This window comes from Diadema antillarum, unplaced genomic scaffold (assembly GCF_040938485.1).
Source record: "Diadema antillarum isolate AM-2024a unplaced genomic scaffold, OU_Dant_1.0 seq00001558_RagTag, whole genome shotgun sequence".
In the NCBI taxonomy this organism is placed as follows: Eukaryota; Metazoa; Echinodermata; class Echinoidea; order Diadematoida; family Diadematidae; genus Diadema; species Diadema antillarum.
The window spans coordinates 759,847-785,724 of NW_027272284.1; the positions used below are offsets into that span (position 1 = coordinate 759,847).

The 25,878-nt window shown below is 38.7% G+C and overlaps 1 protein-coding gene across 1 annotated transcript in view; it reads left to right on the forward strand.

The window, feature by feature from the left end:
• The window catches only part of LOC139710724 (guanine nucleotide exchange protein smcr8a-like), a 65,893-nt gene that overhangs the window by 9,365 nt on the left and 30,650 nt on the right, over positions 1–25,878 (forward strand). The window contains exons 3-4 of the mRNA XM_071622642.1: positions 2,535–2,635; positions 18,090–18,159. Coding sequence (XP_071478743.1) covers positions 2,535–2,635; positions 18,090–18,159 — 171 coding nt within the window. The remainder of the gene's footprint in view (positions 1–2,534; positions 2,636–18,089; positions 18,160–25,878) is intronic.

The following is a 25,878-nucleotide window of genomic DNA, read 5'->3' on the forward strand; positions in this document are numbered from 1 at the left end:
GGTCAGTTCTGACAGACTTCAAAGCACCGCACTCGCTGGGACGGCTTAACTCGTCCCGCAGGGGATACTTTGGCAAACGATGCTCCGAGCCGCAAAAATGACGTCATACTCACCAACATTGCACATACAATATAGTGCTGTATCGAGTCGAAAACTCGACTTGCAACAACATATGGCTGCGCAAAACTTTGCTGAAGACCACGCGCATGCGCATAATATCCACAGGCAAAACAGAGGAGATACCGAGTGCAGTGCACTTTGAACGAACTGAATCGGCCCATGAACAGCGAAGGTACTGTACAGTGTATTGTCGTCATGCTTTGTGACTTGTAAAGTACATACCCTAAGAATAAAATTCTTAATAAAAATCCCTCACATTTCTCCACATATTTCAATATCTGTCCGTAAAGCTGACATTTGAAACTACAATCTTACGTAAGTGTTGACTGCGTACAATTGCGTACATTTTATCTATACCGTTGTGAAGCCAGCTGTTATTTGTCTTTGTGTTTGTTCGGGACAGCGTGACGGCCATTGTTGATCGTGTCGAGAGTGCAGTGTTTGTTTACATGCCGGTCGTATCATATCGTGATTTACATACTAAACGACGGTATGACATGTTAAACAATTTGTTACACTGCAGATTCACTATTTGTAGCTATAATTAATTCAGAATCATGTTAAATCGAATATGCTCGAAGTCGACGGGGCAGTTGCAGTTTGTGTAGTCCCATGCATTGACGTTCCATGGTGGAACCATGGAGCTAGGTAACTCCATGGTAAGAACCAGTTTGCGAACGCGCTGCGGATGACGTCATTGTGCGTACGCACTGTCTCATCTGTCATCGCTCTCGCTCACGGGGGCTTAGCGAGGATTATTTTTTACGAGTCGGCTTCGAGCATCACTTCAAAAGGACCCCAACCGTTGTTACTCCATCTTTTTGGTAGCTCCATGCTTAAAGGTTACACATTGTTTTGGAGCTCGTAGTAGAGCCCCATGTACGATGTAGTCTACGATATGTACACAAGTTTTCCGTTCCGCACGAGAACCTGGCTGCCTATATACAGTATGGAATGGGATAGTAGCAATCTAAAAAAGTAGTCAAAGATTAGAACGACAAGACATCTTAGGATTTGTGCGTATATCCATGAGCCTTTTTTTTTTGGGGGGGGATGGTTCCCACTTGTAGTTTGGCGTCATGTCTACATGGTAAACAACAAATGCAAAAGTTAGTGTGACCTCGTGTGAACCGTATTCCCCCATCTGCTGCCGGGTCAACCATCAGTGTGCTTTGTACACTACTGCGTGTATGGATCTTCCAGTTCTGTGGTTTAATCATCTTGCTCAAAAACTCAAACTTTAAAGACGCATAGACCTGGAAGTTGCAGGGGCGCTGTTGGATGATAGTGCCGATCACGTTAGCGTTTCTACGAAGATTGCTGAAGTTGAGCTGTTATCAAGAGTAAAGCTCGTAGCTGTTGCTCAGTAACATTGCTCTCGTTGTCTTCTGCGCGTCATGCAGTCAGTAGTGATGCCAGGGTGCATGCTTCTTAGTATGACGTCAAAGAAGAAGTTTGCTAAAGCTGTCACCATCAGCCAAATTATCAGCCGAACTGTGATCAGCCACTGACTACAGTGGATCGGACTTCTTCGGACTCATGGAAATGGGTAAAGCGTAAGCACTAAAGAGGAATTGATAGCATAGGTATCTGTAGGAAACTTGAGCAGTCTACCCGCGTACATTCGACTAAACCACTGGGTCTATGTGCCTTTAATATTAGGTGTCATGTGGATGTAAGCTAATCATTGAAGTTTAAAACTTTGAAGATTACAAATGTCGTGTGAACATAACTTATGATAGATTAGAGGGTGTAATGAACGTGTAATGTGTGGAGATACAGATGGAGAAATGAGACGGGTGATTGACAGGTGGAAGCTGCTAGTGGAAGCATCTCATCAATCTCTCATCTTTGGAATCCATTGCTTCACTGGAGGTTAATGTCTTTACAAGGATAGAGAGACATTAGGGTATAACATAGTCAAACACTGAAGGAACAATGCAGCGTAAAGGAATTTGAGCATCAAAGATTAACCCATTGAGGACGGGCTGATTTTGCTGCAACACGCATTTCCCATAGACACCTGCCCGAGTATGGTATCAAAGATTAACCCGTTGAGGACGGCCTGATTTTGCTACAACAACACGCATTTCCCATAGACATCTGCCCGAGTATACTCGGAACTCCTCGTCAACAGGTTAACGCGTTCAATTGGGACTGCTCTAGGTGTCATAGTGAGACTGAACTTAAATCTCTTGAATTATCTGTATGTTGTGATTTTTCTTTTCTATTCAATTTAGTATAGTATCATGTTTATAAGATATCATATCGTATAATTAGCAATCATTCAAATATGTCTGTAGCAAGAATCTGTTTTAGGTGTTGTATGATAATGGTATGATAATGGAAATAGTAACATTAAATCTATAAAGAGGTATATCTACAGTGTATGATGTATGTTTTGATCATTGCAGATTACAATACCCAAAGATGGAGGGAGTTCCTTTGACAAGAACATGTATGCTGTAAAAATCATGGCTGTTGACTACAACGCAACCAACTATGCCCGCACAACGTAAGTACAAGTATAGTATTTCCACTCTCCTATTTCATTTAACGTACCTGTTCCATAGTTCAATGTTTTTATGGCTGTAATTGAGGAACTACATTTCCCTATAACATCAGTTGCTTTGTGCATCGATTTTTATGCCTCCGCCACGAAGTGGTGCCGGAGGCATTATGTTTTCGGGTTGTCCGTCCGTCCGTCCGTCCGTCCGTCCGTCCGTCCGTCCGTCCGTCCGTCTTTCCGTCCGTCCGTCCGTCCTTCCGTCCGTCCGTCCGTCCTTCCGTCCGTCCGTAATGAATTTTGTGGACAGGGTAACTACCAAAACCTTTTGAGGTATCCTAATGAAACTTGGCATGTATGTGTATTAGGGGGTGAAGTTGTGCCTATCAACTTTTGGGTGCACATGCTCAAGGTCAAAGGTCAAAAGGTCAAGGTCAAATGCTTAAAATTTTACTATTTCCCCCATATCTATGCAATGCCTGAAGATATTTTCTGGAAACTTAGTGTATACATGTACTACCCAATTAAGATTCTCTGGTGAAAGTTTGGGGTCATGAGGTCAAAAGGTCAAAGGTCAAAAGGTCAAGTAAAATGTTAAATTCTCACTTTTTTCTCTGTATCTTGGAAATTGTTTAAGGTATCTTCATGGAACATAGTATATATATGCATCTACTGACTGGCAGTGGTTATCTAGGGAATTTAGGGTTCATGGGGTCAAAGGTCAGGGGTCAAAGGTCAAGGGTAATACTTCAAAATTTTACTATTTTCCTTATATTTATGCAATGCCAGCAGGACTTTTTTTTTTTAAAACTTGATGTATGCCTGTATAACCCAATAGAGATTCTCTGGGATTTTTTTTTTTTGCCAAGAAGGTCAAAGGTCAAAAGGTCAAAGATCAAGTGAAAGTGCTGAACTTTATTCTTTCTCCATATCTCGGAAGTGGCTCAAGTTATCTTGAAACTTAGAACATGCCGAATTTATGTATGTTCTGCCTGACAGTGATTCTCTTATAAATCAAAGGCCAGATGAAAATGATAACAATTTACTGTTCAATACAGAAATTGCACTTTTTCTCCATACCTTGAAAATTACTCAGTGCATAAACTTATGAAATGGTCAAAGTCAAGTTAAAGTTCTTTAATCCCCAAATACATGCTCTCCTATTCATCCAATAAACATACATGGTAGGTCAAGGAAGGTAAACATTCAATACATTTGTGACAAACATGTCATTTTAATATTTTGCCAATTTTGTGAAAATGTAATCACACATTGTCCACATGTACTATAGACCTATTAGGAGAATCATGCATTATGGCGGAGGCATACCAGTCGCCATAGCGACATTTCTAGTTAACTATGTCTTTTGCGGAGTTATCTAAAATTCTAAGAGCACGATCAAATTTTGAATTATCCCTTATCAGAGTAACAGTATGACAATTTTGAATATGAATAATCAAATTACATCAGTACCGTGTCTGTTCTAAATTTATTTTATGCAAATTTCAAGTGTGTTTACGATGTCTCTATATTCCTAGTATGTGAAAATGCAAACTTGGGGTATTACACAAGAAGCTTCAAAATCACATGACTGAAGTGACTATCAATGTGATGACAAAATATTATATTTGTTGATGTACTGAGATTTGGGTAATTTTTTGGCATTCCTTTTGTAACCCTGAAAATTAGATTCCTCTCATACAGTGGTACAGCTGTATATCATTGTAGAGACACCACATGTAGGTATTTCAGACCTTTCCTCAGAATGATAAATCTGGATTCTTTTATTTTATTTTTTTTTTTTTTGCGATAGAGGGGGAATAAATATACATGTAAATACCATAGATTTCCAGAGAATTTATTCGTATCCTGAAAAGAAAAAAAAAAAGAAAAAAGAAAAATTCTAGCCATTATTCGTGGTACAGATGGTGAGCATATTCTCAGGTGACTTGGGGCTTGTTTTTTAAACACTAAGGTGTATTACCGTAAGATTTCATACACAATGTTGACAGATGCTATTCTTCAACCGTGCAAAATGTTTTGACATTAGCAAAAGGGATATATGACCTTTAAGATGTGCTTTGTCCTTTTAGTCAAGGACAGACAACATTTGATCACCCAATCTGACATGCCCACATGCACACACTCATCACACATGAAACACAACATATCGAAGCCGAGCCAACGGCCGTCCCTCACCCATCCCATCCCCTCCCATGAATAGCTGCAGTTTGGATGCTGTGTCCTTGTCTTCCTACAAAGTGTGCATAATAATTATAGCGAGGGCTGTGGGTCATTAAGAGACTGTGAATGGGATTTTATGCGCTGGCCACATTAACACACTTTACCTTCTTCATTATGAGTCAGCCAACAGTAATATCATGTGACCAAAGTAAAATGGCAAAGCTAAAACTGGGTTAACAGTCTCAGCATACTGATTGTATGTACATGAAAGCACTGCGACATTTCCTTACTCGATTCCGAGGCAGACTCCAATAAAAGCGTAATGCATGTATATGCACCTTGACCGTTTTATTTAGTGGATTTGGCGCAAGATACAGTAGCGCTCACGGTAACCTGTGTCACTCCCGCGTATTCCCGCGTGCTTCTTCGAGTGAATAAATCGGTGTTCACTTCCGACATACCTGCGGGGATACGCGGGAATACAGCGGGAGTACAACGCAGCGAGACCGCGTGCGATTTATCGTGTGGGAAACACGCCAAAACAGCCCGATGTACGATCAACGCAAGCACGATGTACGATCAACGCAATGTATGAACAATGCTATGCTTCGCATGGCTGATGAGTGTGCGATTTGCGCTGTGTTGGTCTACAGACCGTACATCCTTGCACTAAGTTGCAGCGCGCGTGTTCTTGCAGACAAACCAGCTCAGTCACAGTTGCAATTTGCAGAGTAAGAAGAAAAGCACGCAAAGAAAGCTGCCTAATTGTAATTTAATTTCACGTGCCAGCACATCGTACTAGTACCTCGCACGGAGGGCCCTGCAAGTAGCGAGGTTGGAGGGACTCGATTCTACCTTCCTGTCAGTCCACTGCACAAAACTGCAAAGCAGCAAGCAACAGTAACACGAATGAAGCGATGTTACAAGCACGTGATTTCCCGAAGTTTAGGTGATGAAACGTCGTAGACTCACAGAGAAATTACAAAAAAAACCCTTTCTTTTCTAATTCGTGCACTCACCTCGTGACACATTTCCTGAGAAGAGTTCTTCTATCTTTGTCAATAAATTCACATCGAACCATGCAGTAATTTTCCAGAAAAAAAAAAAAAAAAAGATTCATCTTTAAACAATCAAATATTCCTGAACGGGGAAAACCTTGTGAAGAAATTTATACTACATGTACGGTATCCGTAAATCGCTACTCATTCTCGGGGAAGTTGCACATCTCTCCCGTAAGTGGAGGAGTGTGAGGGAAACGCGGGAGTTACAAAACTCGCACCCCTCCCATAGTGAGAGCGTGTTGTGCGGGAAACGCGGGAGTTATAAAGCTCGGATAACAAAGAGCGTACCCCACCCGTATTAAGAGCAGGGTGTGAGGGAAACGCGGGAGTTACAAAGCTCGCACCCCTCCCATAGTGAGAGCGTGTTGTGCGGGAAACGCGGGAGTTACAAAGCTCGGATAACAAAGAGCGTACCCCACCCGTATTGAGCAGGGTGTGAGGGAAACGCGGGAGTTACAAAGCTCGCACCCCTCCCATACTGACAGCGTGTTGTGTGGGAAACGCGGTAGTTACTAAAGCTCGTACCCCTGCCGTATTATTTTGTGCCCGTTTACATTTCCTTTTTTTTTTTAATCAGGTGATGAAACATCGTAGACCAACAGAAAAATAACAAAAAGCCTTTCTATTTCTTTTCTAATTTATGCACTTTCTCTACTGATCTAATCTTTTTCTGTTCTTCTTCTAATTACTGTCATTACAGTAGACCTATTAGTATCATCACAACAACTTTTTTACTATAACCTCAGTTTCTATCTTTCGTCTGCATGGGCACCAAGTGTTTTCTTTATTCAAGAGAAAAAAGAAAAAAATCACAAGCGTTGCGCTCAATCTACTTCGTTACGGTTATTATTGAGAAACTTCAATATACTATAGCAACGATTGTACTAGAAATGCATATCAGCATCAAAGTAAGCCCATTTTCTATTATTCCTTGAGTTACAATAATCTCGCAGCCTTCCCTTGTTAACTCTATACCAGAGGAGGGATTACGGGGTAATTTCAAAGTTTGCGCTCTCTATTCAGTGGAGTGCGGTAAACGCGGGAGCACTAATCTTTTATCCCTCTCGTGATGCTCAGAGGAAGTTGAGGGAATACGCGGGAGGTACAAAAGCTTGCATATGCCCTCCGTGTTCACTGGAGCGTACGCGGGAATCGCGGGAGCTACAAAGTTTAATCTCGACTCCTCCCGTGTTCACAGGAGGTTCATCAGTGGAGTGCGCTTCTGCGGTAAACGCGGGAGCACTAATCTCTCATCCCTCTCGTGATGCTCAGAGGAAGTTGAGGGAATACGCGGGAGTTACAAAGCTCGGATAACAAAGATCGTACCCCTCCCGTATTAAGAGCAGGGTGTGAGGGAAACGCGGGGGTTACTATAAAGCTCGTACCCCTGCCGTATTATTTTGTGCCCGTTTTACATTTCTTTTCTTTTTTTAATCTGGTGATGAAACATCGTAGACCAACAGAAAAAGAACAAAAAGCCTTTCTATTTCTTTTCTAATTTGTGCACTTACTCTGTGACACATTTTTCTGGGTAAAGTTCTTCAATCTTTGGCAATAAATTCACATTCATACTTTTTTCGAAAAAAATTGTGTTGCACAATATAAGTTGAGGGAATACGCGGGAGTTACAAAGCTCGGATAACAAAGATCGTACCCCATCCCATAGGGTGTGAGGGAAACGCGGGAGTTACAAAGCTTGTACCCCTCCCGTACTGAGAGCGTGTTGTGCGGGAAACGCGGGAGTATACTATAAAGCTCGTACCCCTGCCGTATTATTTTGCGCCCGTTTACATTTCCTTTTTTTTTAATCAGGTGATGAAACATCGTAGACCAACAGAGAAATGACAAAAAGCCTTTCTATTTCTTTTATAATTTATGCACTTGCTCCGAGACACATTTTCTGGGGAAAGTTCTTCAATCTTTGGCAATAAATTCACATTCATACTTTTCTCGAAAAAAAAAAGATTGTGTTGCACAATAAGCAATGAAATATTCTTGCTCACATTTTCTTCTCTACAGTTATGGTTTAATGAGAAAAATAGCGATATTTCCTTATAGTTTAGGCTTTATTGAAAAAAAAAGAGTATGGTTGGATGTTTTGTGATACAACTGACATACACATTTGCACCAAAAGTGATATCCTGAACATTTTTAAAATCATGATCATCAAATAGATACAGTAAAATGTGATATATAATTTTTGTTTACTATATCCCTTTTTTCAATTAGATATAATTGCATTTCTTCAATTTCACAAGCTCTGAATCTTTGATCTAACAGTACCATAATACAAAGTGCCTACATTTTTTTCCTTTTTTTTTCCACTCTTTTTTAGTGGCCTAAATCACTTAGCGATAATGGTATATACTATAGTTAACGCATCATGGTGTGATAGAAAATTATTTTCTGGCACGGGGTATATCCCTTTCTCATTTTCGCATGAGTGACATAGCTCGTATCCCCCTCCTGTATTGAGAGTAGAGAGTGCCCCTCCCCCAACTGATACTTCATAAGTGATATCCAGAGTGCGTGACTACACGAGTGACGAGGTTCGTATCCCGCCCGTATTGAAAGTAGGGTGTGCAGGATTACGCGGGAACTTCAAAGCTGATTACCCCTCCTGTATCGAGAGAAGGGGCGCGGGAAAACGCGGGAGCAACAAAGGTCGTAATCAACTTGCCTGTATTGTGATTACAAAATGCGGGAGCACGCGGGAGCTTCAAGGGTCATTACCCGTTCCCTCCCTTATTGAGAGTTAAACAGGGAGAGCGGGACTACACGGGAGCTACTACCTTTCTTCTCATTTACATGACCACTTTCAGTGTTAATGCCTTCACAGACCACAGGCAATTATTGAAATTATATAATAGGCATGCTTTATTTTCACTTACCTTTCTCCTCACTTTCACGAAGAGTTTGTCGGTATATCATTATCCTCACTTCCTTGACAGAATGCTTGCCCTTCCCATAAGGTCTTGGTTCACATGTCCATCGACAAGCTCCGGATCTTAAATTTATATGTTAAAATTTAATATCTGATGAACGCTATTAACGAAAGCTTACCTCTCTGCCACGACACGGAGTGATCATGCATTTCTTCATCTGGCGGCAAAATATTACATACGGTGAATATCCAAATGATGGTTGTACACCCGGAAACTTGAGTCGTAACGTGGCAAGCAAAATCCTCGACGTTGTTGCAATATCAAGTGTATATTGTAGATTTCATTGACATCCAATGAAGTGAAAAGGGAAAACTTGTCACATAGTTTCATAACCTTACTAAGTTAGTGTTCATCACACGCAGACGAAGAAAAATTTGTCAAGGCAAACCTATGGTTTCACTATGCGTTCACTTTTTGAATTGTATTCAAATAATCTATTCTGTACTATCCTTAATCTGATCAATCTTGCTGCTCTTCTCTGCGTCTTCTAGTATCATCGTAACTTCGTTTCTTTCAATGTCCTTTCCGATAGGCGATAAGGCAACTGTCTTCTCTATATTTCCTCTGAGCACCAAATGGTTTCATCAGTCAAAAGAAAAGAAAAAGAGGAAGACAAACAGCGAGGAGCTCGATATGCAATTTATATACATTCTTCGTAGAATATTCATGTTTTGGCAGGATATTGGTCCTGGCAATCACTATAATGTCTATTTCATGTATTTATGAACTGTGCATTCTTTTCTTCAAACCCACCAGTTATCAAACTCATTTTCTTTACTGGAGTAACAGTAACAGTAACAGTAATGTCGCATCCTCCCCTTGTTAAGACAGGATACAGAGGGGCAATTTCAAAGTTCGCACTCTCTATTCAATGGAGTGCTCTTCTGCGGTAAACGCGGGAGCACAACACTGATCTCAGACTCCTTTCATGATGTTCAGAGGATGTTAAAGGAATACGCGGAAAGTGCTACCAGCTCCACAATACTTTGGGTGCTGAGGATTACGCGGAAGACACAAAAGCTTGCACGTACCCCTTCCATATTCCTTGGAGCGAACGCGGGAATCGCGGGAGCTACAAATCTCGACTCCTCCCGCGTTCACAGGAGGTTCTGAGCAAATACAAGCATACACAAATCCATTCCAGAATTGTATTTTCTGTTACATTTAGTACTATCCATGGCCACATTTTTTCGGGATTGTGGTACCGGGAATTTTATATTGTACTTCTTCCCATCCACAAGCTTTGGTTCTACTAATCATTTTTTTTTTCCGGAAACTTTTTTTTTTTTTTTAATAGTATACATGTAATATGGCAAACCTGTAAATCCATCAACAGATTACAAGTAGTTTTTGATTTGTTCTGCATTTTGATATACAGTAGTTACAAAAATCCATGGGAAGAGGGAAACTTGTCAAATGCATATAGTATTCAGCATTCACCTTAAACAAACAAATGCGTTCATCTTTCGAACCTTATACTCACATCTTTACAACTGGTCAGTCTTTTTCTGTTCTTCTTCTTCTTCTTCTTCTTCTTCTTCTTCTTCTTCTTCTATACTGTCATTCGTATCATCACAACAACCTTGTTGATAACCTCTGTAATTTTCTTTTAGACAAGCAGCAAACTGTCTTTCGCTATCTTTCCTCTGCATGAGCACCACGTGTTTTCATTATTCAAGAGAAAAAATCACAAGCGTTGCACTCTTAATCAATACTTTCTTGACAGAGTATTTGTTATGGCCGATTTTGGTCCGGGTCATCAGTAATGAACATGGGAACCATTTTTCAAACTCACCAACTTAAGATCTATAGACATGAAGCAGAGAGGCGGAACTGCTTGAATTAATGAACTATAAACTATGGGTATATACGGTTATATTTACTTGAGAAACTTTAGTATAATATAGCAACGACTGTAGACATGCATATCAGCATCAAAGTAGGTCTATTTTCTATTATTTCTGGAGTTAAATAATCTCGCATCTTGTATACTTGTTAAGACTATTATATTATACAGAAGAGGAGGGATTACGGGGTAATTTCAAAGTTCGCGCTCTCTATTCAGTGAAGTGCGGTAAACGCGGGAGCACTAATCTTTTATCCCTCTCGTGATGCTCAGAGGAAGCTGAGGGAATACGCGGGAGGTACAAAAGCTTGCATGCCTTCCGTGTTCACTGGAGCGTACGCGGGAATCGCGGGAGCTACAAAGTTTAATCTCGACTCCTCCCGTGTTCACAGGAGGTTCAGCGTGAATGCAAGCTTACACAAATCCATTCCAGAACATACTTTTTTTTTGTTTTGTTACATAGGTCCTGCATGGCCACATTTTTCGGGATTGTCGTACCAGAAATGTTATACTGTACTTCTTCAAATCCACAAGCTCCGGTTCTTAATAAAATAATAAATAATCAAATATGAAATTTTATACAATGTATATATACATTTTTCGGAAACGTTGTATATAGTAATAAAAGATGGCAAATTAATCCCTCGAAACATCACAAGTCTTTGTTTTTATCTTTTAGTTTGATAACAGTAGTAACAAAAATCCATGGTTAGAGGGAAACTTATCAAATCACTCAGCAATATTATTCAGCGTTCACCCAATAAACAAACAAAATAGCATGCGTTCACCTTTTGAACTGTATATACTCACATATTTACACCCGTTATCTAATCAAATCTTTCTCTGTTCTCTTCTTCTACTTGTTACTGTCATTATTAGTATTATCATAACAACTTTGTTATCCTCTATAATTTTCTTTTGGACAAGCAACAAACTAACTGTCTTTCTCTATCTTTCCTCTGCATAAGCACCACGTGTTTTCATTATTCGAGAGAAAAATAATCACAAGCGTTGCACTTAACCAATACTAGTCTTTCTTGACAGAGATTTGTTATGGCCGATTTTGGACCGGGTCATCAGTATAATGAACATGGGAACCATTTTCTTCAAACTCACCAGCTTGAGATCTTACAGACATGAAGTATTGGGAGGCGGAACAATTAGAATTAACGCATATTTATTTGAGAAACTTCAGTATATTATAGCAACGACTGAATACCAGTCTTGCATAATCAGCAGCAAAGTAGCCAGTATAGGCCTATTTTCTTTTATTTCTGGAGTTAAACTTAATAATCTCGCATCTTTTACTTGTGAAGACTATTATACAGAAGAGGAGGGATTACGGGGTAATTTCAAAGTTCGCGCTCTCTATTCAGTGGAAAGCGCTTCTGCGGTAAACGCGGGAGCACTTATCTCTCACCCCTCTCGTGACGCTCAAAGGAAGTTTAAGGAATGCACGTACGGGAGGTACAAAGATTGCATCCCTTCCGTGTTCATTGGAGCGTACGCGGGAATCGCGGGAGCTACAAATCTCGACTCCTCCCGCGTTCACAGCAGGTTCAGCGTGAATACAAAGTTACACAAATCCATTCCAGAATATTATTTATTTATTTATTTTTTTTAACACTGGTCCTGCTTGACCACAATTTTCAGGATTGTCGTACCGGAAATTTTATACTGTACTTCTTCAAATCCACCAGCTCTGGTTCATAATCAAATATTATACAATTTTTTTTTTCCGTACACGTTTTTTCTTCTAGTAATATCAGATGGCAAATAAATCCCTAAAAACATTACAAGTCCTTATATTATTCATTTTCATAACAGCAGTAACAAAAATCCATGGTAAGAGGGAAATTTATCAAATCATTAGAGTATTCTGCATTCACCTTAAAAACAAGCAAAATTTAATGCGTTCACCTTTCGTACTGTACTCACATATAAATACACCCATCATCTTACCAATCTGTTTCTGTTCTTCGTCTTCTACTTATTACTGTCATTATTACTACTATCATAATAACTTTGTTACTATAACCTCTATAATTTTCTTTTAGACAAGCAACAAACTGGTATAACTGTCTTTATCTATCTGTCCTCTGCATGAGCACCAAGTGTTTTCATTATTTAAAGAAACAAATATCAAAATCACAAGCGTTGCCCTCTACTTTCTTGACAAAGTATTTGTTATGGCCAATTTTGCTCAGGGCCATCACTAGGTAGTAATGAACTTGGAACCATTTTCTTCAAACCCGCACCAGCTAGAGATCTTAGACTTGAAGCAGGGAGGCGGAATTGCTTGAATTAACGCACTATCAATCTATGGGTACGGTTATAAATTATTTGAGAAACTTAAGTATACTATATAGCAACGACTGCATATACTATAGACATGCATATCAGCATCAAAGTAGGCCTATTTTCTATAGTTGAGTTACAATAGTCTCGCATCCTTCACTTGTTAACTCTATACCAGAGGAGGGATTACGGGGTAATTTCAAAGTTCGCACTCTCTATTCAGTGGAGTGCGCTTCTGCGGTAAACGCGGGAGCACTAATCTCTCACCCCTCTCGTGATGCTCAGAGGAAGTTGAGGGAATACGCGGGAGGTACAAAAGCTTGCACCCCTTCCGTGTGCATTGGAGCGTACGCGGGAATCGCGGGAGCTACAAATCTCGACTCCTCCCGCGTTCACAGCAGGTTCAGCGTGAATACAACCTTACACAAATCCATTCCAGAATATTTTTTTTTTTTTTTTAATTTTTAACACTGGTCCTCCTTGGCCACAATTTTCAGGATTGTCGTATCGGAAATTTTATACTGTACTTCTTCAAATCCACAAGCTCTGGTTCATAATCAAATATTATGCAATTTTGTTTTCCGTACACGTTTTTTCTTCTGGTAATATCAGATGGCAAATAAATCCCTAAAACATTACAAGTCCTTGTATTATTCATTTTGATAACAGCAGTAACAAAAATCCATGGTAAGAGGGAAATTTATCAAATCATTAGAGTATTCAGCATTCACCTTAAAAACAAACAGATGAATTCATCTTTCGTACTGGACTCACATATAAATACACCAATCATCTATTCTTATCAATTTTTTTGTGTTCTTCGTCTTCTATACTTATTACTGTCATTATTACTACTATCATAATAACTCTGTTACTATAACCTCTATAATTTTCTTTTAGACAAGCAACAAACTGGTATAACTGTCTTTATCTATCTGTCCTCTACATGAGCACCAAGCGTTTTCATTATTTAAAGAAAGAAATATCAAAATCACAAGCGTTGCCCTCTACTTTCTTGACAAAGTATTTGTTATGGCCAATTTTGCTCAGGGCCATCACTATATAGGTATAGTAATGAACTTGGAACCATTTTCTTCAAATCCGCACCAGCTAGAGATCTTAGACTTGAAGCAGGGAGGCGGAATTGCTTGAATTAACGCACTATATAATCTATGGGTATGGTTATATTTGAGAAACTTAAGTATACTATAGCAACGACTGTACTAGACATGCATATCAGCATCAAAGTAGGCCTATTTTCTATTATTTATTGAGTTACAATAATCTCGCATCCTTCCCTTACTCTATACCAGAGGAGGGATTACGGGGTAATTAAGTTTGCGCTCTCTTTTCAGTTGATGTGAAAGCGCTTAACTGCGGTAAACGCGGGAGCACTAATCTCTCACCCCTTCGTGATGTTCAGAGGAAGTTGAGGGAATACGCGGGAGGTACAAAAGCTTGCATGCCTTCCGTGTTCATTGGAGCGAACGCGGGAATCGCGGGAGCTACAAATTTCAACTCCCCTGCGTGTTCACGGGAAGTTCTGAGCGAATACACTAGTCAGGAGGTAAAATCGAAATTTGTCAAATCATTATGAAGATGAGAGTTCACAAATGCGTTTATTTTTCGAATCGTATTACATCGTCTGTGTCTACTCTTTGCCTCCTCTTGTAATCATAATTTTTATTGTCTCCTCTCATTTTGCAAGGGGTCTGTGCCGTCCATTTACTCACTTCACAAAAGCTAATTCCAATAATCATTTATGTCATTATTATCATGACATCATAATTTTCTTTTAGCTCTATAATTTCCTTACGGATATTTCTAAGCGATACGACAGTTGTTTTCTAGCTCTATTTTTCGTATGAGCACGGTATGGTTCCTAGCTTTTCATATAACTTAAGCAAATTTAATAAACAAAATTGTCGATCGCGCGTGCCAGCTGTTGTGATCGCATTTTTCTCGACAGGTTGTGAGTATCAATGACATTTCGGGGAATACACGTTCTTTGGGGGCTACACGTGTTTTCATATGGTTCTCTGCTAAACTTAATTCTCTGACGTTCGTGGCATAAAGTTACGGCAAATATATAGGCCATAAGTAAAGCAAACAAATGGAAATTTTAAAAAAAAATCTTTCTCGTACGGTACGTTGCCTTACGCTGTGACAGGGAACAGCTGATAACCATGATACGAACTAGCACAGGCTTATTAATAGCTCATGCGGTACCAGAAACACATGGAAGGCAATATTATTTATTTATTTATTTATCATTATTATTATCATTATTATTATTATTATTATTTTTGGTACTGCCAACCAATCGACTCGGCGGTCATACAGCACGGTCGGAGAACTAGATGTGAGACACAGGTGCGTCAGTTACCAGTGGGCCTACAAACTGTACTTTACGTACCTACAGGAATACTGTACTACTATAGCAAAAAACACATCGTGCTGTTTTCATGGGACTGGAAATAAATTCAACGTTCTGCATAAACTGTCGTGTTGCATTGATTCTTGCCGTTCGATGCCTCCTCGGGACTCGCTCGAAATGAGAAGGTAACGATATTATACCGTTGTGTTGCGTTCGTGGTCCAATGCGAATGTCTTCTAGTCTTTAATGATATGTAGCATAAATTTTACTTGGGTTTTGCTGGGATTAATTCCACATTTGTTTTTCAATGTACAAGTTTTGTACTGTGATTACGCCACTCGTAACACATACAGTGCACATTGCGTCGTCAGGAACAGCACGACAAGCACAACGTTGAATCGCGCGCTGCTAGCTGTGCTGTGCACAGTGTGCATGCATGCTGCAATCGCGATCGTACAACTCGCACTCGCTCGTGTGGGCGGGAGTTCCCTGTACTGTGTGCGGTATTGTCGCGATTTTTGGCGCCGCACACATCGTCCACGGACTTGCGAAAATTCTGCATGACAGAGCGCGGGAGTACGCGGGAGGACGCGGGCATACGCGGTAATCGCGGGAGTGACACGGACCCCCACAGGTTACCGCGAGCGGGACTGTAAATTGTTGATAATTATCATTTAAATATTTTGTAGGTTTTCTCGTAAAACGGGAGTCTTGCCAAACATTTGTCAATGGAATCCTCCATCCGACGTAATTTTGTTTTCCATTGTAATGTGATAAGTATGGATAGGAAATGAGACAAGATTGCCTACTTGCCTGCAGAAAGGAAATGCCTTTGATAAGATTAGTTTCAGAATTACATTTCTCTGTGGTTCAGTGTGTTTGCAATGCTCATATTGCAGAACTGCCCCGTTAGAGCGGATTAAAAATGATAGCCCTTCTTACTAGTCTTCTCAGTTTCAGCTCCTGTCTGTTAGTTTTTATGGAAGTTTTGATACCAGCACAGCTTGAATGACAAATTTTAAATCCAACTCCCTCTTATTTTAGTATCTCAGTGAAAGGTTAACTCTAACTGTATATTGGACTTGTGTAGTGCATCATGTATATTCTGTGTTCAGTAGTCATTATCAGGTAGATACTTGTGAAATGACCCAAATTTAGACTGTACCTTACGTTGTACGGTGTATTTGTACATGTATACATGTAAAATCTGACCACAAATCTTGATATGATCAGGAGACGTGCCAGATGAGTTCAAGCTATGTTGAGCCTTCATGTTATTGTATACAAAATCTTTGTGAGGCAATCATTCTAAAATATGAGAAGTTACTTAAATTATGTTTGAACTAAAATAACTATTTTGTTATTTGGTATCATTGACATTTATATACATGAAGAGGTTATCCCTGTCAAAAACATGAAAATATTTTCAGCCTGTGGGCACGCACAAAGAAAGCTCCATTATCATGTGATCATGGTATATCTGTGTGGCTACTATTATTTTAGCAAACTATGTAGTTCTTCCATTGTTAGGTTTGAGGAGCAAATTTTGGTGTACCTGTAAAACCACAGGTCAGCTAACTTTACAGAATAACAGGAAATCTCAGGAACGATGTGATGCATGTTTTCACGAAGGGACATTTGTTTGTTCTAGGTGAAGTGCAGACACCAAACACTAGGGGAACATCAGTGCTACTGACATGGTAGAGCGAAAATAGGTTTAGGAACAAGACATTCTGTTGATTAAAAGGGGAATGAACCCCAAGTATGTTACAGCTGTATAAGTGTATAATATTATGTTGATTTATTGAATGCAGAATTATTCATAGAACACTTCAGTGAAGTTTGATGAAAATCAGACAATCCTCTTGAAAGTTATAACTTTTTTACGTTTCGGTCCGAGGCTGGATATTAACGAAAACTATGACAATCTTTGATATTGCAGTTGGACAACGATATAATGAAAGTACTAAAGAGAATTTACCATCTTCATTCTTCTAGCATGTATTGAAAGAGTACTTGGCTTATACATTGTACCTCTTTCAGGAGGCAAGATAATATTATTTTACCTCAAACTTTACTGATATTTTCTACCAATATTTCTGCATGCACTCAATCTACATCCAATTTTTATGTTCCATTCTACTTGAAAAATCACCATAGTTGAAAAGGTCTTATCATAATTTACTTAGCTTAACCAGTCATTTCCCCCAAACCATATTTATGTTGTTTGTTGCTGCATTCTTTTGTTATGACTTTTGGTGTAAATTGGTGTAAATTGTTGGTGTTTCGTGAGGAAGAGTAACAAATTTTCTTTCATTTGACCCCTGTGTTAATCGTGTAGAATTCTCTTTTTTCTTTTTTCCCCTTCAGAATATTCAGAAGCCTAAACATGCATCTGCTGAATTTGTGACTGACTTCTCTAAGTAATTGATAACACATTTTGAAGATTGATTTCCTGTTTCTGTTCCAAGTTGGCGTTAATAAAAATGATTTTTTCAAAGTTTGTGCAGATTTCACAACTTTAACTATTAAATGCCAGATAATATTTCATCAGTATAAGATATGCAGTGAATATAGGTGCTAATCTAATAATGGTAAAATCATCATTCCTGCAGCAAATATCCCTTGGGACTTGATGAGGGTTATAGAGCCAATAATAACATCAGGCTGGGTAGAGAGACAGTGAAAGTTTAGATTTGTTATTCGCTGAATACTAAATGTGATATGTTTTTGTAATCTACGTCCTATCCAGGAATACTTTCAAGCTATCGGAGGATACAGCAGTCATCATGGAAGACAGACAAGAAGGAACCTACTCCTATGTAAGTCTCATTTTGGATTCTAATGTCGTCAGCTGAGAACCAGAAGGGCGCTATCATGTTCTAAGATTTGAGTGTGAATAAAAGTGAAACAATCAATTTTTATGAAATAAAAAGTTTATTTTTAATCAAGAGTGGGTGGATCAATATGCATTGTTCTGAATATGGGGCAAAATAGCACCCTTGTGGTTTTGATTTTTAACATTTTACTGAAAATGAAAATAATTAGAATTGACACCATAACATCGAGGAGATTGAGCTCTACAACATGATACCAATAACTGAATACCCCCCAAAAGTGCAGTAAAAGCCCTTCTGGTTCTCAGCTGACGATATATGGTAGAAGATGGTTTAATAGAAAGTTTATGTGGAATACACGTTATGTATTTAGCAGAGGGGATATTTTCCACTTGACAGAACTTTTATGGAATCATGACATGTGAATAAGTCTGAACACGTGAGATGTTTTTATATAGGGAAATAGTCTCAACCACAAAATTGTAAACAAGTGAAGTTTGCTGAAATAAGTCCTGTGTGAAAAGTTATATCATGTGAAAGATTCTACTTTTACAAATCTGTTCTTTTAATAGTTTAATAGGTCATAGTGACTGTAAGCCTTGAAGGAGACTAGTCTTAAGACCTGGTATTGTGGGGAAACATGGGTGGTTGGATTGCATCGGTCTTACAATGTAATTAGTTGCCAAGAGGGGTACATTCGGAATCGCGAATAGCGGCCGTCAGCGGATGCGTGCAAGGAAGCGTATGAAAAGCTCATTGATAATGGTCAATTCCGGTCAAGATTATTTGGCTAGGTGTGTGTACATTCATAGAATTCAGTAATGAAGCTTTTTGTAGACAATTTGTTATGGTTGCTCTTGAATGCATCCAAGCAGGGCCAGCTTTACCACTCAGTGGTATCCCCACACTACTTGGTCTAAAACAAGAAGACAGTCAAAGTTGGACAAAAAGAAAGAAGGCTTACAGAATTCTTTAATGTAATATTACAATGCATGGACAGGCTAAAGGGATTCTTCATTATGCAACGCTCAGTGATTCCCAACCCAATTAAAGGACGTGCAGCTATTCCTGCATGCAGTGACCAGCACAGCTCTGGGATTTAACAATTTCTGAGAAGATTCTTAGCCTTCTCACTCCATTAATCTAGGGGCAATCTAGGGTGAATCAATGCCAGCCTGCTGGTATCGGGAAAATGGTCTTCAAAGAAAAAGATGCTGATCTACATGTGTACATTCTTAACTTCATGAAAATGTACAAACGAAGGGCCATGTAAATTGTAATGTATTGCACAGAAAGGGTAGTTGATTTGCTCTAGATTGTGGTGTTATCGTTTTCAATTTTCTCTGAAATGAATTCTCTGTAGAGTTGCCATGTTTGAAGCCACAGTATATTGTAGGTGCAGATGCTGAGACATGTACATCATATCACTCATAAACCTGATGAACACTCCATGTATGCCCTTGTTCAAGTGAACAGATACCTAAATGATGAAATTACTAAACTACAAACGGACTACTTCTAGGTTAATTAATTTCTTGGAAAGCAATCATCAATTGTCAAGACGTAGTACATTGCACTTTCTGGAAGCTTCTGTAATAGTCAAAGTGTCATAGAATGGTGAGGTGTAAATTGATTGCTCTTACCAAAACAAAATTCCTGTCATCCTGAACTGACAGCAAAAGTGATAAAAGTTTCAGTTTTCATTCATAAATGATATTTCTGGCTCATTGAGTCCCTTCATACCTTTAGCACTATTGTTACTGGTAGGCCTACTAGTCATTTGTGTTTCAGTGTCAGTACTGTTCTCATTGCATTCAAGATGATGCATTATTTCAGATCGCGATCAGAATCACTACCAAAACGTTGAAATTTTTACAGTGTGAACAGAAATGACATTTCACAAAGTTTAGGCTGCAATCCAGAGCGCAATAATTTGTGAGAAAAATGAATCAGAAAGATGCGACCCTGATCGTGGCCCAAATTTTGCAATTTTTACAATGAGAACATACATTGTACCAGTCGACCTGTAGTCTACCAGCCTAGAACCAATGTGCATGGCATCTCTTGACATTTTGCCTGCAATACATTTCATATTCATGAATGTACACAAGTAGGCCTACAGTTTATGTTCTGATGAAAACAATATACAGCTGTGCACCTCGTCCCGCTGTACACCCCAACGAGTGATGCAGCAACTGCTCTTTTCTTCTTGGAATGTGAATTACATTATCTCTGTACCATTGAATTGATGAACAAAGTCTACAAAATATTGATAAAGTCTAACACAGAGTTTTGACTGCCTTAATAGTACAGAGCTAGTATCAAAGTGCTGTGTAGTCAGGTGGACGACCTTGGCCAAGAAAGACGGCATCATTCATATTTAATTAAACGTGTTCTACCGACAGGTATCCCTCCTATCAGCTGGCTCATATGCAGCAACGATATGAATATTGCTGCTCCCAAGCAGCAGTAGAATGTCAGCATTTATGGGATAACATGCAGTTCAATGACTTTTAGCCTGGACCGTGGACCCATGCCAGGAAATTAAGTGTAGAGCAAATTTGCGAGTGTGTCTAACAGGGCATGACTAGAACACCCAGGGAATATTGTGTACGACACAAAATATTTGCGAACACAGCCTAATGAAATTGATCCCCATGTAGCCATGCAGTCCTGGTAATGAGAGAATGCAATAAACCAATATGCGATAATTCTCAGTTCACCATAATTGATGTCCTCTCACTAACCTTTTCCAGTAATTTTAATTTACAGCAAATACTTTTTTCCCGAATGCCTTCATTCCTCAAATCCCAGGTTTTACTTGTATCAACACAATGCAAGGATATTTTGCTCAGTTGTTGTGAGTCAAAATCTAGTTGGCAGTACTCTGCAAGTATAGCTCATACTACATGTAGTATTGGATTCAAAGGACTGCGTGAACATTGCCTTTGGAAAGAAACCAAGTGTATAAATTATACTTTTTGATCAGTTACATCTGTGTAAGTGCAGTACAAGTGGTGACATGATGCTGTATATGAAGATAATGATGATAACAAAGATGATAATTATAACTTAAATAAGAGGGGGAAAAAGCAAGGAGTAAAATTATGATAAGATAGTGATGATGATGATGATTATAAAAATGATTATGATCACCATCATCAACATCATTATCAGCCGTCTTTGTGATGTCACATCAGGGTTCGAAATTGGCGATGGTCCGCTGGCCATTGGCCACCCAAAATCACCTCGGACTAGCTAAAAATCATAAAATTCTGAAGTTACTAGTCCGTCTGGCTAGCCAAAATATTGCTTCAGTGTCAAAATTGATTCTAAGTAGTCCGCCTGGCTAGTTAAAAAAAAAAGTTAAGTGCGACCCCTGCACATGATTTTCATGTGACAAATATTCACAAAGTGGTTTTTCTCAAGAAATTTCAGTAATTTGATAATTGTGTTTTTTGAAAACAAATATGCTAAAGATGTATTTATACAAGAAGTTTAATCTTGGACAGAAAAAAAAGAGTATGGTATGCTTTCAATGAGTAAAGCACTTGGAGAAAATAAGGAAGCTACACTTATGTCTTTTGTAATGTTTTTGTCAATTTTTTTTTTATCATTCATTTGATCAGAAAGCAAGGGGGAGGTGTTTTGGGATGGATAGATGGGGGTGAGGTGAACGTTAGACCAGATTTTATATTCAACACTGATCAGTGTATCACCGATTTTGATTTGCAATTTAAAAATAAATCATGTCATAGGTTTTTGTCACAGCGAGTTGATCATTAAACTATCTTGTTGCTCTCATGAGTTACAGTCATTTACTTCTGTAGGATATTTAATTTAGTGCATCTTGGAAGAGTTCTTGTGGTAGCCTTAAAAATGTGGGTTTGAGATGGGTTCTGTATATTTGGGTTGGATTCATTTGGTTTATTTTTGCATCCACACGAAGATACAAACATTACAATGACAAGTACCAATTAAATTTATAACAAACTATTATGCGAGAAGAAAACATAGGCAATACTTACATTATTGTACAACAAACATGTCCAAAACATGTGAATAAGTATATTAGAGATCATATTTTTTCCAAAATGAGAGAGATAATTGAATGCAGATGACTGCCGTCATGAGCTGTTAGGCTGGAAATGGATTGGGCCTCATAACAAAATAAAAGAGTAAATAAAAATGAAAATGAGGGACGATTAACCATGTGAGGTTTAAATGGCAGAGTTCACTACTCTGAATAATTCAAGTGCATCCATAGACTCATACAGATACAAATTGTACCCGCAGTGGCCTCGGTATAACACAGAATTTTATGTGACTGTGATATACCCTAGTAAATGAAGGAATAAAATACATGTATCCCTTTAACCCACTGACAACGAGTCTTGATTATACTTGGGCATGTGTCTATTGGAAGTGCATGTTGTAGCAAAATCAGCCTGTCCTAAACGGGTTAACAAAATAGGTGTGACTGTGTACCCTACGAGATGAAAGGATGATATTTCCCTTTAAATGTAGCATACAGCCATCAAACCTGCAGTATGCCTTGAGTGCTGCTAAAGTGTGATATTCAGTCCTAGTCCAATTATCATCTGAGTCTCGCATGAATTCTGGGGGCTGTCGGAAGTGGACAGATGCCTAATGACTTGGCTTACGCTGACCTCATTCGGGAGTTAAGTGTGCATGAGATGTGCAGAGTATACCAGAGTCGCGACTCAACCTCATGCATAGAATGTGTCGCAGTCGGTGAAACTACATGGTGTGAAATGAGGATGATGTACACATTATCAGCACCCAGATGCTGCCGTGTTTGACAGACAATTTAGAAATTATATAGATTAAAGGGGGAGATTGTCAATAAATGGATTGTTCCAGTCAGTTCAGTGTAATTTACTGTCAGGGGTTTGTTTCATATCAAATAGCCAGTAAATATGATGGACTGTTTTGAACAGGATGACATATTGAATACTATAGGCACATTCTGGAGGTTAAACACACAAGATAATCAAGTGATCAATGTGTTCACTAAAAATTTTGGTTGTTTATCACACTTTTGATAGTAATGAATGTAAGGTATTGAAACAGACAAATAACATAAAAACAAACATCATTCTTTGTGTTCCCTGAAACCCTTTATTTCAGCCACTGTGTTAAATCCATGTGCTTCCTCTCTTTGTCCTTTAGCCAAGATCATTTTATTTTTCCAGTGAATATTGATAGTTATATGATTGTCTCATTTAGGGCAACATAAAGAATGTCAATGCAGTACATACTGTGTATAAACAACATGATTTCTAGCTGTCTCTTCCTCATAGACATAGATTGTAGACATAGTAACATAGTAGAATAAACTCGGTCATCAAAATATGTTTAAATAGCAGAGATAATAGAGAGACAAAACAGAGATAAACTAAAAAGTGATAACAGGGATTGAATGGAAACGAATTTTGATATGGACAAGATTCTCTTTCTGAATTGCCTTCCTTTTCTTCACAAGTTGTCTATCACAGTTTGTGCAAAGTGTGCTAGCATCTTGATTATTATCATTATTGCTAAATTACTATCATCATAACCATTTCCATTCATTAATGTCAATTCATTAATTCAAGTCATTGTTGAAAACTTATCTGTTTACTCAACTTTAATTCTGTTGTTTTGTTGCTGTTGTTATATTATAATATTTACATGTACATACACTGTAATGCTGTGTTTCATTTCAATGTCATACTTTTTCTTTTCCGGATCGATGCGCTTAGAAACATCAGTATTAAGCGTTATATATAATTATGTTATTCATTATCATTATTATCATTAATTTTCTGCTCACAAGAAAGATTGCCTTTTCAGCCATAACTACAAGTAGGGCTGATTTTCAGAGAGGATCCTGGTATAATCATAGTGATAATGAAAATAATGACAAAGATTGTAAAATACATTCCAGCAACAGAATTGATATCAGAAAAAGAAAACAAAAATAACAGGAGCACACAGGTGAAATGAATGACTAACTTCTTGCCAGGGTTACAAGGCCAGAATAAAAACATTAAAAACATTCCATGAAAATATACCCTACAATTCAGTTGATGCTTTTCTCATTATTCCTTCTTTCTCTAATTATTATTACAAGCTGTTGTTGACTTCTCATGTTTCTGTGAGTCTAGCAAATGCAATTAGAAGTCCTCGCACTTCTTTAATTGAATCGTATAAATGTCTGCCGATGACAGCATCGTCGTGAAGGCATATTTATCGCACAGAGACTGGGGAACATGAGAATTACAGACGGCAATATGGAAGTGTAGTTCAAGAAAGGAGCCTCCTTGCAGGAGAACCTACTCCCGGGAGACAAATAAAATCTATCATGTTAGCGCATCATGTCTCGGGGAAATTTTTTTTCCTCGCAGAAATCATCATCTTTTCTTGGTGAAATGGGAATCTCTGAATTTCACTGTGATATCTTACATTGGAGAAATATTAGATGTATACTGACTGCAGACAGTAAAACTAAAAAAAAAGTAAAATGAATATGAAATTTGTTATGAAAATATGAGACAAATACTTTCATCTTCAAAATGAATTTAAGATGCAGTCATAAATTCATTGCATTCAGTTTATAGGGGTATTGATGATTCTACAATTTAGCTTGGGGGCGGGGGTGGGGGCGGCGGAGGGCTGAAGGGCTGCACTCCCTCCCCAACACACTTAACAGGTCATTCTGGTCACATTGTCTACATTGTATGAGAGTTCATTCTTTGTGTGTCCATGCATCCCATAAATTGCTATGTCGGACAAGCTTAAATGCTACCTTATCATTAAAGGGAAAATATGACACTCTGCTGTGTTTTTTAGAAGTAAGGCTTTTTGTGAATCTTCAGGCTGTTGAATCAAATTTCTCTCTGATGGACTGTCATACATGATAAGGTGACATCATATGATCAAATCCATCCAGGTTCGCACACTGAGCAGTAGTGCACATTGCGTACATACAAGCAATGGTCCATGTATTGCCTTCATTCACGCTCACACTTGCAATGTACATCCTCTTGCGTTATGGACTATTTTTACAGGAAGAGGTCCCCCCCCCCCCCCCCATCCAAGCTATGTGCTGAATAGCTGTCTTGCAATGATCGCCATGGCAACGAGATGATGTGTTGAGATATTTAATAACATGTTGCTCCTGGAAGGTCCCTAGCTGCTAGCTAGTAGCTTACCTAGGATAGCACAAACGTCATAATATTATGATGGAAATACCACGTTAGACCAGCGGCATGTTTGTATGCATGAGAATATAACATGCAGGCATTGTATGGTACTAATGAGGGTACACTTTTCATATCTTTGTCATCATACATTTGTACTGCTTGTACAGCGTAGGTTCTGTCTTGCTCACATGATCATGAAAGAGTAGTCAGTCTTTGTCTTTGGTATCCCAAGATGACAAATACTGTAGGCCTTAATTCCTATCAACTTGTTATACAATGTGTACATCATATGTCTATGATCGACATGTACAAGTTGTAACTCAGTGGATTACAACTTGTACAGATTTTGTTCATCTTTATGTTGTATCAGTTTTTTGTAGTCTACATGGAGAATGAGTTTGAAATTTGAAGTACTGTAAAACACAATATTTTTGCGAATTTTCGCGAATTAGAGCTGAAGGCCTTTTTCACGGCATGAAATGTTCGTGAGTTGCCT